Below are 15,175 nucleotides of genomic sequence, written 5' to 3' on the forward strand. Positions count from 1 at the left end.
ACTATTTATTATTAAGGTATAACAGACATTTTCTGTTATAAGAACCTGCTTTCAGTTACTCGTAACTGGGCCAAATTTTAACTGTTTATGCTGAAATTTTCCATAGTGATTATCACTGTGCTGAGTATTTTTGGAAAATCTCAACCAAAATTGTTCCACTGTTTCCAAGGAGGAGATTAGGAGGAAATACGGTGTTGTGCCCATATTAAAAACTTCTGGTGACCTTTTATTTGACAAGCTCTCATGCTCACATACTTTGGAGCAGAGAATTGAATTGACAGGGAGATGGCCTTTGAATCAAGGATGTGCCTTTTTCTATCCTTCTCAAGGCTGATTCCCAACTCTGGCACTTTGAGTGCAGAAGGTGGGGGCCCACAAGGATTCTAAAAATTATTACTGGCTACTCCAGGCTTGTATTAAACTCCAAAGGTGACAGCTTTTCTCTGACCTTGGATGGGTATATGCTGCCACCACCCAAGTGCAAAAAACCCCATTTAGAACCAAGGAAAGAGCACTTGGGAATTCCTTCTTGTAGGGTACCCTCAAGCCCTTTCACCCTCCCTCTCCGGGGAAGAGCTGAGAAAAAAAACAAAGGAAATCAGCTGTTGCCACCAGCTAATTAAATAACATATGCATAAACCTCTTAGGGACACAAAAATCCAACCCTGTTCTTAAAAAAAAAAAAGAAATTTTTTATTAAAAACAAAAGTAAAGAAAATACATCTGGAACTTAGCCTTTTTGCTATGTTTTAAAAAAAACTATTACAAAAATTAAGCATCAAGATAGCTCTCTTAAGGTCCAGCTTAAAGGTTACAAGCAAAACAATAGCACCTGGGGTTAGCACAGAGGAGTCCACAAGCCATAAAGAAATAAAAGAGATAAACCTAATAGCCTCTTGCTAGACATTTCCTGATTTACTTACATATCTGGGTTTTCAAATGAGTAGTTCTAGGTATGATCTGATGATTGTCATACCTGGCACAAGCTTTTACAGCATAGTTCCAGCCCTGTCCCTGCTCTCCGGGAGAACAACATAGACGGTGAAAGTTTTTTCCCAATTTTAAAAAGTTCTAGCCTTCCCATTGGCTCTTTTGATCAGGTGCATACTCCCTCCCTTTTACCTATGGACTTTTTAACCCCTTACAGATTAAAAAACGTAGAGAACAGCTACTAACAGGGATGTTATAGCTAACTGGCTGGTTGGGTGTCCATAAAAGGGAGCTACCCCTCTTCCCCTTTCATTTATCACAATCCCCATGAAAACTTGTCCAAATTATAAGCATTAGAATAAATTGCAGTTCAGACATGCTCAGTAGAGACATTTTGATTTTAGCAGACAGATTCCACAGAGATTCTGTCTGCACTGCGCATGCTTGTGGGTCTTGGGTTCAATGGAACAACAGTGATGTATTTTAACTTATTTTTGTTATTGAGAAAATTTCTATTTAATATTCATCCATGTTCTACTTGCACCATCCTCAAGTATTAACTGATTCTATCCTTAGACAAGGAATGATTTGGATTACAAGCATTGCATAGGGAGGATTGTTTGGTCCAGGCACCTTTATTAGTATACTAGCTTTTATGTTAATACTAACGTAAATATGACTTATCTTTCTTTTATGGAGGTTTTTAGAAGACAGCATTGACCAGTGACTACATCATAAGTCTGGGAGGGAAGAAACATGGTTTCCATTGCCAGCTCTGCTGCTGACTTGCTTTGTGACCTTGGCAAGTCTTAATCACATTTGTGAAGGACTTTGAGTTCTACAAGTGAAAGCTTTATTTTATGCCATGTGTTATGTGTCCTAGGGTCTCAGTGTACTTTATAGATACTGAGCTGAGCTTCACAATATCCTTGTGAAATAAAAAATATACTTGCGGACCACACACATGAACCCATTCCACCACTGTTCAAAGTCAGCTTCATAAGTCTTCTGTATGTGTCTGTGGCTTTCTGGCAGAGGCATAACATGGAGCAGCCAACTTCTGCCAAGAACTACTGCCACTGTTTGCAGGTTTTCTGATGTTTGTATGCAAATTTCCAGCCAGAATTTGGCACTGATATATCCATTTTGTATTGAAAATGTTATATTTTTAAAATAATATATTAAATTTAATATTTGAAAATAATGAGAAATGTTCTTACAAAGAGATTAGTAATGAAGAGACAATACACTAGTGAATTACATTTGTATATTTACTCAAAAAGATTTGGGACCAAATTCTATTCTTGTTTGCCTGGGTGTAAATGTGGAATAATTCTACTAACATTTATAAAAGGAAAACAATTAATGAGGCTAATTCTGCTCTCCTGTTACTAGCATAAATCAAGAGAAGCTTCCTTGGGTTTGCTAGTATAACAGGAGTGGAATTAGGTCCGTTTATCTGTAGCTGATTCCATATTTTTCTCCTTTGCTAAAATTTGGAGTTTGATATATATTCTTATTCACTGGATTCCTTTCCTATTTTTCACTTACATAAAATCAGGCAAGCATGTTTTGTTTCTGTGATTTGCTCTCTAACTCATCTGTTTTCTCCCCCCAGTTAGTACTGTTAGTTGTCACTTTGCTTTTTTTTCTTGTTACCTCTTAGTGATACATGCTGAGAGACACCAAATCATCCCAGATTCTCTTTAATTGATTCCTGTTGCTATTGACTTGCATGTCCACAATGAACTGAGTTAATGGTTGTGTTTCCCTACTGCTTTATCCTAAAGATCTGATTCTGTCCTTAGAACTGATTGTCTTTTTAAATGAAGGTTGTGGCTGAGATTGTGCAAAATGTATTGTTAGCATAACAAAAAGCCTCCCACCCCCATGACCAATTGTTCACTAACTTCCACCTCTACACTCTCACAAAGTTATTTTGCAGTGGTAGATTTTTTTTTTCCTGTGGCCTGTCTGAAATGGAAGCTAGGATATTTTTGTACCACACTTGAGAATAGAAGTCCCTAGGAGAAGCATATACTCTAGTGCCTAAAATGTTAGTCATATTTGTTCCTAGTTTATTCAATTAACAGAGATGGGCAAAAGCTGCAATACAGGGACTTGGATTTGGACTCCGATCCAAAGGGTTCTAATGTTCTTATTTAGGTTTTGTTTAAGCCTCATGCTAAGCAGTAGCAGCTTTTTTATCACCTGTGGTCATTAAGTAGGGGTTGTATGTTTTAACAACATGGAGGCCTCCACTTTATATTATTTAATGTGAAAATGAATTAGTAAATGTTTGGAGAGCACTTTGAAAATGTAAAGCACTGTGTAAGCATTGTTTTATTACTTATGGAAAAAAACTGAGTCAAGCCCGTCACCCCCAATCTTCAAAAGCATACTTTATAAGATGTTTCAGAACTGTTTTTACTGTTTGCAATATGGTATCTCATATTAACATTTCATACCACCAGATGTTTCATTATTCCTGTTTTAGCACATCACACTTGACCCATAGCAGCTTTGAACGCAAATAACAAACAAGCTGATACACAGCGCTTGACTGTTAGACTGAAATAATATGGCAGGGCTAAACTGCCTTTCATTTTTTTCTTTTGAATATTATTAATTGCAATGTGTTGACTGTTAATTTAATTAAATGTTTTGTTTTAATATAAGACCATACTGCAGTGCACTGACTCACCATTTCATTTAATTAATTGCAAACCTTAAGATTTGATTACTCATAGCCCCCCTTTAGTTAATTTCCTTGTTCACAGTTTTGACAGAAAAGCTTTCAGACTAATATGAAGAGATGGGCACAGTATAACTAATTAGGAAAGTGAAAAAATAGCTTTACTTAGAGCACAGGATTACTTAGATACATTCTAGCACCTTGGAACTCTCTCTGTAGGAACTGACTTAGTCCTCTGTCCTGTTAACTGTCTGAATCTAGTTTTCATTGACTGGATATGCGTTATATATGTGGAGGCAAATCTACCTTCATTTGCATTTGAGCTACCTCATCTATGTCAGTGGCATTGCAAGGGTGTAACTGAACTTTGGTTCAGTATGTCTTCTTTTGCGTTCTTTCCAGCTCAGCCACTGGCCTATTGGGTGACATTGGGCAAGTCATGTTGCTGTTCTGTGCCTTAGTTTCCCCATTTGCAAAATGGGGACAGTGATACTGACCTCCTTTGTAAAGCACTTTGAAATGTACAGGTTAAAAACACTATCTAAGAACTAGGTATTATTCTATTAAGGGTATTTCATAAAGTCTAAATTATGGTATTTAGTCACAGGCCTGATACAAACCCTCCTGTAGTTCCCTGGTATCCAAAGGGATGGTGTGTGTGTTGTATTGTCTCTGAAAAAGCCTTGTGTAGGCCGTGCAGAAAGGCTGGGGATGGGGTGGGGTATTGCAGCCATAGTCTCTCCATCTCAGTTTGGTTGATATATGCTCTCTGGCTACCCAGAGGGAGCAGCCTCTGCACTCCCTGGAGGAGGGAATGGAATAGTCCCAGACTTTTATGCAGGATGCACAAGCGGAAGGATATGCCTTGTACCATCCTCACACTCAGGTAAGGCCCATAGAAAATCTGGCTTTAATATGATTGTATATGTAATCCATCCAGGGCCACGAAATAAACCACGCTATGTTGTATTTTAATTCAGACTAAGAAAACCATTTCAAAATCTCATTTCATTGCATGCTGATAGTAGTATGTACAGAATAGATCATTGTGTATTTGAAGGTTTAGTTCAAGAATGTATGAATGTATGATATAATAGAGGTCCTGTACACTGTCGAAGGGAGAGTATACAGTGTCCTGACAAAAATAAAACATGAAATGGAAATGAATGATTTGCCATTTTGTCAATGAGTCAACATAGGTGTATCTATATGAGCATACACCCTGACATTTCCAGTTATCTAATTGTAATCAAGATTCATATTTTTAGAGCTGACTCAGAAAACAAAACTGGTTTGGATGCTCTGCATTAGTGATATTACGGATCACTTTCTAAGTTCCCAGGAGTGTCTGTACTTATCTTATTTTGTGGCAGCTGCTGTCTCTGAGACAGGGAAATTGCCAGACTATGGCTTTCTAGTGAGCCTTGTCTTCTGAGTTATAAATCAGAGGGGCAGATGCATAATCTGGGATGTTTTCCATATATGTATTTATTTTAAAGTGAGGCACTCAGATCTGGCTGTACTAAATAGGGTTCCTCTGCCTCTAACAAAGCAACCAATAGCAATGAAAATGCCTCCTAAATTCACCCTGAATGGTGGGCAAGTCAGATGGAGAAGATCCCTTTTTGCCACAGCTAGTGGGAGTTGAATCAGCTGCAGCTATGAATTTTATGAATAGTTAGCTGGAACCACATTAAATGGGAACATAGATTCATAGATCAGCTCTGCAATGTTCCTAGTTGAAGCCTGTGCAAATGGGTTATTTGTTGTACACTGGGTTTTCCATCATTTCAATCTGTGTCACTTGCTTAGAACCAGCAATTTGTGCTGCCTATGCCTTGTGTATTGCTCCCGACTTTTTAACTCAGGAATGCTACAGAACTAAATACATTGTTTGTACAGCACCTAGCATAATGATGTCCTGGTCCATGACTGAAGCTCCTAGGCACTACTGCAGTGTAGACAATAAATGATATAGAGTGGGGGATGACCAAGTGGGAGCCTAAGGACTTCAGTGATACTCTTTAACTTCAAAATGGTGTGGGATGTGCTTGCTTCAACCCTTTAACTGTTAGCCAGGCTACCCAAGCTTTTTAAGGCCTAGTCTTTTTGCACTAGGGCTAGTTGTTTTTTAGCCTTTACAGTTTGAACACTGAAACTCCCAGATGCCCAACCTCCTTGCTTAGAGTGACACTTATATGGCAGATGTCACAACATTGATTTCTGCCATATTGTTGTTTTTGGCTTTTATCCTCATGGCATAAATGCCTAGTTAGGGAGCTGAAAAATGCCTGAAAGTAATGACATTGAATTTCTCCAGTGTCTGTTGGGGATGGTTTTGGGATTGTACCAGTAATATTGGTCTGAGGATCTGTAGCAACAAAAGTGGTAGTATTATGACCCTCTGACTTATATTAGAGTGATTAACAATCAGCATTTGCAAAAGTATAACCAAAAAAAGTGTGTTTAACTGTTCTGCATTTAAAGTGAGATTGCATGCTATAGCTTGAGTAGTGGTCTAATATGTATCGGGTTGGGAATTGTATTAAAATATTGAAATAAAGTTTCTGATGCTGTTTTCTGAAATGAATAATATATAAATATTCTTATTTGTATTAAAAGAGTATTAAAAGAGCTCCCTGTTAAAATACTGTTGGTGTTTTCACATGTAGGTGACAGGATTATGAAACAGATGCCTCGCTAGTACGGGTGATGTTCAGTAGATTTTGGAATAGAGAAGTGAGTAAATGCAGTCCATACCTGGGAACACTGGAAGGCTCTTAGACAAGGAGAGAAACAACTAACTATGGAGGAGAGTGGTTTATGAGTTTGCTTAGATAACTGGTTTCATTCTGAACCCATACCTTATGTAAATCAGGAGTAACTTCACTGAAGTCAGTTGAGCCATATCAGTGTAAAATTATTTGAAAAGAAAATCAGGAACAAAGAATTCAGTTTAATTTTATTGGGTGTTTCCTTACATAAGCCAAACTACAATAGTAAGAACTCTTGTGAAGCCTATATAAGGAACTAGTCTGAAAAGCACAACATCTAGTTAGGTATCAAGTTCATATACAAGAACTTTTAAAATAAAGTCATCTTTACTTTTGGTTTATGGAGATATGACAGTAAAGTCTGTGATATATATTAGTGCAGTAGAGTCAGTGCCTAATGTCTCAATAAAGCATAATTTCCAGAAACAACAGAACATTTCATTCTTTTTTGGGTCATGTTTTCCCAGCTCATGATACAGCATTAGAACATAAAATAAAACTTAAGAATGGTGATGCTGGATCAGACCAATGGAAAATCTAGTCTAATCCTGTCTCCCAATAATGGCCAGTGCCAGAGGCTTCAAAGGAAATGAACAGAACAGGGCAATTATCAAGTGATCCATCCCCTATCGTTCACTCCCAGCATCTGACAGTCAGAGACTTAGGGTCATCCAGAGCATGGGATTGCACCCCTGACCATTTTAGCTAATAGCCATTGATGGACTTATCTTTCATGAATTTATCTAATTCTTTTTTAAAGCCAGTTATAATTTTGGCCTTCACAACATCTCCTGGCAATGGATTCAGTAGGATTTACCTTTTTAAAAAATTTGGCTTCACATTAACTATCCTCCAATCATCTGGTACAGAAACTGATTTAAGTAACAGGTAGGTTACATACCACAATTAGTAGTTCTGCAATTTCATATTTGAGTTCCTTCAGAACTCTTGGGTGAATACTGGTGACCTACTGACACCTCAACCTGGGAGATCAGTCACCTAAAAGAATGGCTCAAATATGGGAATCTCCTTCACATCCTCTGCAGTGAAGACCAGTGCAGAGAATTCATTTAGCTTCTCCACTGTGGTCTTGTCTTCCTTGAGTGCTCCTTTAGCAGCTTGATTATTCATGCCCCCACTGATTGTATGGTGGGCTTCCTGCTTCTGATGTACTTAAAAATTTTTGCTATTAGTTTTTAAGTCTTTTGCTAGTTGCTCTTCAAATTCTTTTTTGGCCTTTCTTTTGGCCTATGCTTTTACACTTGACTTACCAGAGTTTATGCTCCTTTCTATTTCCTCAGTAGGATTAGACTTCCAATTTTTAAAGAGTGCCTTTTTGCCTCTAATTGCCTCTTTTACACTGTTGTTTAACCACAGCTAAACAACATTTACATTTTTTGTCATCGTACTATTTTTTTTCTTTTGGTCCTCTTACTATTTTTTTTAAATTTGGATATAGATTTAATTTGAGCCTCTATTATGGTGTTTTTAAAAAGTTTCCTTGCACCCTGCAGGCTTTTCACTCTTATGAAAGTATGAAAATAACCCACCCACCCCCGCTTTTTTGTGCGAGTTTAAAGTAATTCAGTGATTTTGTGGAACAATTGTAACAACTTGTGAATAATGTCTGATATAAAGCATCCCAGCCCACTGCCACTGAAGTACAGTGGGTCTGTGGAGAGTCACAGCAAATGACACAGGACAAGTTATACAATATTCTATTGAGAGGGAGCCAGAAACGCCCATTTAGCCTAGGATTCTAAAAAACCTCTAAACAAACAAGAAGAACTATAAATGATATTTGTAGAGTTCTTTGGATTGATAGTTTTCTCTTTCTTCATATTACTGCGAGGGGGAGAAACTGCTTCAGATAAAATATTTCCAGCTCAACTTTGCAGACATTAGGATTTCGGGTAATTTGGACATGGTCTAAAAGAGCATCTGACTTTCTGGATGCTGAGCTAAGCCAAAATGCCAAAACTTCTAAGGTTCATTCTTCTCTACGAACAGTACCAGTGATGATAACCAGTGCCCAGGACCTATTCCCATCTCCCGCCCCTCATTTCCCTTTCTTTCAGATTATATGGCAGAGAAAGTGGCTTCTGAACCATTTGAAAATCTCCTACCTGATTCATGCTATATATTTTATGGGTCTATTTAGCTCAGGGGTTCTCAAACTGGGAGTCGGGACCCCTCAGGGGGTCACGAGGTTATTACATGGGGGGTCGCGAGCTGTCAACCTCCACCCCAAACCCCGCTTTGCCTCCAGCATTTATAATGGTGTTAAATATATAAACAAGTGTTTTTAATTTATAAGGGGGGGTCACACTCAAAGGCTTGCTATGTGACAGGGGTCACCAGTACAATAGTTTGAGAACCACTGATTTAGCTGATAAACACTGTAACATCTTTCCTGGGCTTCTTGGAGGTCAAGTTTATAGTTACCTGAACACTTAATGGCATTGTTTCATTTCCAGAGGGACAGCAAAAATTTTGTTTGCATCAGATACCCATATTGCTGACTGGAAAAATACCAAAATTGTGTTCTTCATGCTTTTTTTGTGTGTGTGGTGGTATTAATTGGCCACCTGCTTTTGAAATTAAGGACCTATATATATTCAGGAATTTCTTGCAATTCTATTAGCAGATTGTGATCAAAGCAACAGGAAATAATATTTAAAAATAAAATCGGATCCAGGAATATCCCAAGTAAGTCAGTTTCAGGTGATGTTCAAAATAACAGTACAGTAATTGGCAAAGAGATGTGAACTGCATTAATGTGTTTTATTCATATTGTAGAAAAAAATGCTCCATTTTTATTTATTTAGTTATTTATTTACATATGCTAGGTCTAACAGCAGCTGCCATGGCTGAGGCAATGAAGTTACAGAAGATGAAGCTTATGGCAATGAACAGCCTCCATGGAAGTGGAAGCCAAAATGGAACAGAATCAGAGAATGAAGAGCTCAATTCTAATGCAGGTAAATATTGTCTCCTCTATAATCCCCAAGAGGGCTCTGCCTCCTATGGTTTGGGTATTAAAAGCAAAAATGAGAGGCTCTTTGGTATTGTCATGCTGGTGCTATTGTAGTTAGTTATACACCCCCAGAATCAATCACCTCACACACTTCCCAATGTTGCTCATAACAGTAATTTACACTAATTTTTCAGAAATATTGCTTAAGATTGTTACAGTTTATGCAAAAATCACAATCATTATAAATGCCTCTCTAAATACTTTTTATAGTAACAAAAGCCTTCTCTGTTGCCAAAAAATATTGAGTGTAGAGTTTTCCTGTAAATTATGGAAGGTTTCCAATGCAATCCGATTTCTGGAATTCAGGATGAGTCACAATTCATCAGAGAGAGGGAAGGAGGGAGTGGTAAATTACTACCTTAAACTCTGCAGTTCTGCCTTCCAGCACACTAGCCTTCCTATTTACAGCCCAGAGCTATGAATTAGAGACATAGGAGGTGCATGTTATATCATAGATAACTGAAGATATTTTTAAATGAAGACACTGAAACTCACTAGTGAGGTAGTTAAGTTATGAGTGTTATTGAGCATGTCTGCCCTGTATAAATATTCACACAGCACTGAACTAAACTCCCAAAGTTCTGACTCAACAAGCACTGGGCTGAAGATAAAACCTGAGATGGATTCTTTGAAGAAAGTATGTCTTTGGTTATTCTAGAACCCTTGTCAGGAATATAAAGGAAGCATTCAAAGGAAGTATTCCCAAAACACTGCAAGCAACCTAGAATAAGATGAATCCATTTCTGACTCAGGGAAGTAGTGGAGATACTACAGGTCAGATTAGAATGTCTGCTGTCAGAAGGCCATGTTTCTTCAGGCCTATTATTTTCAACAAAAGCTCTCCCCTTCCCATATATTATTTTTTCACTTTAAACTATAATGCAGTTTTTATTTTCATCACTGATGTAAATGGTACTGTATATTATTCCATCTGTCTGTACTCAGAACTCTCCTCGACATCAGTGGAAATCACACATGTATCAAAAGAAGATGCATTCTAACAGCGTTTATTGCTTGAATGGCATTTAGTGTATATGTGTTGTACCATCAAAATAGTAATTTATTAGACAAATAAGGCAGCAGCTGGGATGTCTTAGGCTCATTTTCTAAAGGAATAATTTTGAACTCATGACAAATTATTCACAAAGCAGAGTTTCTCCAAAAGTGGCATTACCTTTTGCTAACTGAATTGTGTATGCTCATCTGTATTGAAGAAATTGGGCTTTCAACTCATGCATTTAACTCCCCCTATTCCTCCCAGAAAAATCCAGTATGCAGAATATTTACTTCTTGTTCACATTTTTGAACCCATATCAATTAGTGCATACTGAATAATCATTTAAATTTGTGTCCTTCAGATACAGTCTCCACAAATTTCAAACCTAGTTGCATTTGTTAGTTTTCATGAGTATTTATTGTAAAAGGTATGATTGAAAACATAACTGATAAATAACAAATATTTCCTCTCAGCCCTAATGGCTGAGCAGAAATTTTCCCATAGAAAAACCCCATGGCTAGTTTTAAGGATTAGTATAATTACAGTGGTCGCCTTATAAAAATAGTCCAATTTTACCTTAAATTACACACTAGAAACTATGTTAAAAGAACATTATTCAGGTTGCAAAATCAAGCACTAAGAAGCTAGGAAATGCCAGAGTTAAGACTCCCCGCCTCATTCAGTGCACAGAATTGATGGTGCTCACTGTAATTAGCAGCAATTCTATATTTTGTTTTCTCTTTGTTTAATGTGTGGCCCCAGGCCTTCTTAACTGCACACTGTTCAAATCCTGCTCTGAAGACAGAATTATTCATTTCTTCATGAGGTTTTTTTATGTGCTCATCACTATAGTGTCTGTGTGCTTCACAAAATATTAATGAATTTATTTTCACAAGACCCTGTGAGATGCTTGGGTATTTTCCCCATTTTACAGACAGGGAAGTGAGGCACATAGAGATTAAGGCCCAAAGTATCTACTATTTTAGCTGAACCCTGATTTTTTGAGTTGTGAGCATTATATAGCTCTTCATCTATTCCAAGCACACCTCTCATTGACTTCAGTTGCAGCTGAGAGTGCTCAGCCCTTCTGTAGATCAGACTGAAGGGTCTAAGTGGGGCATCCAAAAAATGGGGACCACAATTAGTGACCACATGTGAAAAGGTTTGTTTAAGTGTCTTGGCTAGTATCACACAGGAACTCTGTGGCAGAGGCACAGATAGAATTGAGTTCTTCAGGATGACATTCAGCTACCTTAATTATGAGACCATTATTTTTCTTCTTGTAGTCTCCTCCCTTATTCAATATACACTTTTAAACTGCTGCAACAAATGAAGCAGGGGTACTACGAATAACAGCCTTCTTCACTACACATCCTTGATTCATTGCCAGAGTAGGATAGAAACTGTAGTGTGTGATTATATAATTAAACACTGTATCATATTGCATGCACCCAAGAGGGCTGCATTAAGATTGTACAGGCAACTTTAATTCTGATAAGAATGACAAGTTTCAGAGTAACAGCCGTGTTAGTCTGTATCCGCAAAAAGAAGAACAGGAGTACTTGTGGCACCTTAGAGACTAACAAATTTATTAGAGCATAAGCTTTCGTGGACTACAGCCCACTTCTTCGGATGCATATAGAATGGAACATATAATGAGGAGATATATATACACACATACAGAGAGCATAAACAGGTGGGAGTTGTCTTACCAACTCTGAGAGGCCAATTAATTAAGAGAAAAAAAAAAAACTTTTGAAGTGATAATCAAGCTAGCCGAGTACAGACAGTGTGATAAGAAGTGTGAGAGTACTTACAAGGGGAGATAGAGTCAACGTTTGTAATGGCTCAGCCATTCCCAGTCCTTATTCAAACCGGAGTTGATTGTGTCTAGTTTGCATATCAATTCTAGCTCTGCAGTCTCTCTTTGGAGTCTGTTTTTGAAGTTTTTCTGTTGTAATATAGCCACCCGGACTGTCACCTGCACATCTACCAATGTGATATATGCCATCATGTGCCAGCAATGCCCCTCTGCCATGTACATTGGCCAAACCGGACAGTCTCTACGCAAAAGAATTAATGGACACAAATCTGACATCAGGAATCAAAATACTCAAAAACCAGTGGGAGAACACTTTAACCTGTCTGGTCATTCAGTGACAGACCTGCGGGTGGCTATATTACAACAGAAAAACTTCAAAAACAGACTCCAAAGAGAGACTGCAGAGCTAGAATTGATATGCAAACTAGACACAATCAACTCCGGTTTGAATAAGGACTGGGAATGGCTGAGCCATTACAAACGTTGACTCTATCTCCCCTTGTAAGTACTCTCACACTTCTTATCACACTGTCTGTACTCGGCTAGCTTGATTATCACTTCAAAAGTTTTTTTTTTTTCTCTTAATTAATTGGCCTCTCAGAGTTGGTAAGACAACTCCCACCTGTTTATGCTCTCTGTATGTGTGTATATATATCTCCTCATTATATGTTCCATTCTATATGCATCCGAAGAAGTGGGCTGTAGTCCACGAAAGCTTATGCTCTAATAAATTTGTTAGTCTCTAAGGTGCCACAAGTACTCCTGTTCTTCTTTAATTCTGATATTTCTTAACTTTTGAGTGCTTGACTTTGCGACCTTAATGTCTTTTTAATGTAGAGTTTTGTGTGTGTAATTTCCTAGTTTTGTAAAAAAAAAAAAAAAAAACAGTAATTTCCGGCAAATTAGTTGAAACAATAGTAAAGAATAAAATTGTCAGATACTTAGAAGAACATAAATTGTTGGGCAAAAGTCAACATGGTTTCTGTAAAGGGAAACCGTGTCTTACTAATCTATTAGAGTTCTTTGAAGGGGTCAACAAACATGTGGACCAGGGGGTTCCAGTGGACATAGTGTACTTATATTTCCAGAAAGCCTTTGACAGTGTCTCTCACCAAAGACTCTTATGTAAATTAAGTTGTCATGGGATAAGAGGGAAGTTACTTTCATGGATTGAGAACTGGTTAAAAGACAGGGAACAAAGAGTAGGAATAAAGTATAAATTCTCAGAATGGCGAGGGGTAATTAGTGGTGTTCCCCAAGGGTCTGTCCTAGGACCAATCCTATTCAACTTATTCATAAATGATCTGGAGAAAGGGGTAAAAAGTGAGGTGGCAAAGTTTGCAGATGATACTAAACTGGTCAAGATAGTTAGGACCAAAGCAGACTGTGAAGAACTTCAAAAAGATCTCACAAAACTAAGTGATTGGGCAACAAAATGGCAAATGAAATTTAATGTGGATAAATGTAAAGTAATGCACATTGGAAAAAATAACCCCAACTATACATACAATATGATGGGGGCTAATTTAGCTACAACGAATCAGAAAAAAGATCTTGGTGTCATCGTGGATAGTTTTCTGAAGATGTCCACGCAGTGTGCAGAGGTGGTCAAAAAAGCAAACAGGATGTTAGGAATCATTAAAAGGGGGATAGAGACTAAGACAGAGAATCTCTTATTGCCCTTATATAAATCGATGGTACACCCACATCTTGAATACTGCGTACAGATGTGGTCTCCTCATCTCAAAAAAGATATACTGGCACTAGAAAAGGTTCAGAGAAGGACAACTAAAATGATTAGGGGTTTGGAATGGGTCCCATATGAGGAGAGATTAAAGAGGCTAGGACTTTTCAGCTTGGAAAAGAGGAGACTAAGGGGGGATATGATAGAGGTATATAAAATCATGAGTGATGTGGAGAAAGTAGAAAAGGAAAAGTTATTTACTTATTCCCGTAATACAAGAACTAGGGGCCACCAAATGAAATTAATGGGCAGCAGATTTAAAACAAATAAAAGGAAGTTCTTCACACTGCGCACAGTCAACTTGTGGAACTCCTTGCCTGAGGAGGTTGTGAAGGCTAGGACTATAACAGGGTTTAAAAGAAAACTTGATACATTCATGGAGGTTAAGTCCATTAATGGCTATTAGCCAGGATGGGTAAGGAATGGTGTCCCTAGCCTCTCTTTGTCAGAGGGTGGAGATGGATGGCAGGAGAGAGATCACTTGATCATTACCTGTTAGGTTCACTCCCTCTGGGGCACCTGGCATTGGCCACTGTCGGCAGACAGGATACTGGGCTAGATGGACCTTTGGTGTGACCCAGTACAGCCGTTCTTATGTTCTTCTGTCCCCAATTGGTTTTATTTGCTGGCAGTAGAGGAACTGTCATACTCCAGTATCTCAGGTTCCATTTCAGGCTGTGGAGGAAAGTGTTCTTTAGTGAGTACCGACTCTGCCCATTCTTCCCAAACTTGACCACTTCTACCCCATCCTCTTCAACCTGTCTCAGTCTCCGTCCTGACTCTTTGCCATCACTGGCTCCTTGTCCCACTACTATTCACCTTACCTACCTAGTCCCAGTCTTCCGCCTTCAGGCTTCTGATCCCAGTCTCCTTTCCCAGGAAGTCCTATCCTCCCTCAAATCTTCCACCCGCTCCCACTCCCAGCTTCATTGCCTACTCAGTCTCATTCCCTGATATGTCTCCCTCAGCCGCCATCCCCACCACGTTATCCATCCCCACAGGCCCCAAATCCCAGTCTCTCTCCCTAGTTTTATCATCCAGTGTCCATATCCTTTCCTCCTCTAGATCTTTGTCCCAGTTTCTTTGCCACACCAGTACCAGTTCCCCACCACCACCTGGCTCCGTGTCAGATCTGTCTTTTCCCCTGCACCACTGATTCCTCCTTACCTTGCCAGT

At 38.5% G+C, this 15,175-nt stretch overlaps 1 protein-coding gene across 6 annotated transcripts in view; it reads left to right on the plus strand.

Annotated features, from left to right (window-relative positions):
- Positions 1 to 15,175, plus strand: part of DACH2 (dachshund family transcription factor 2) — a 497,031-nt gene that overhangs the window by 340,633 nt on the left and 141,223 nt on the right. For all 6 annotated transcript variants that reach the window (XM_034781239.1, XM_034781241.1, XM_034781240.1 and 3 more), the window contains one exon: positions 9,249 to 9,380. In XM_034781239.1, coding sequence (XP_034637130.1) covers positions 9,249 to 9,380 — 132 coding nt within the window. The remainder of the gene's footprint in view (positions 1 to 9,248; positions 9,381 to 15,175) is intronic.

This window comes from Trachemys scripta, chromosome 9 (assembly GCF_013100865.1).
Source record: "Trachemys scripta elegans isolate TJP31775 chromosome 9, CAS_Tse_1.0, whole genome shotgun sequence".
Taxonomy (NCBI): Eukaryota; Metazoa; Chordata; order Testudines; family Emydidae; genus Trachemys; species Trachemys scripta.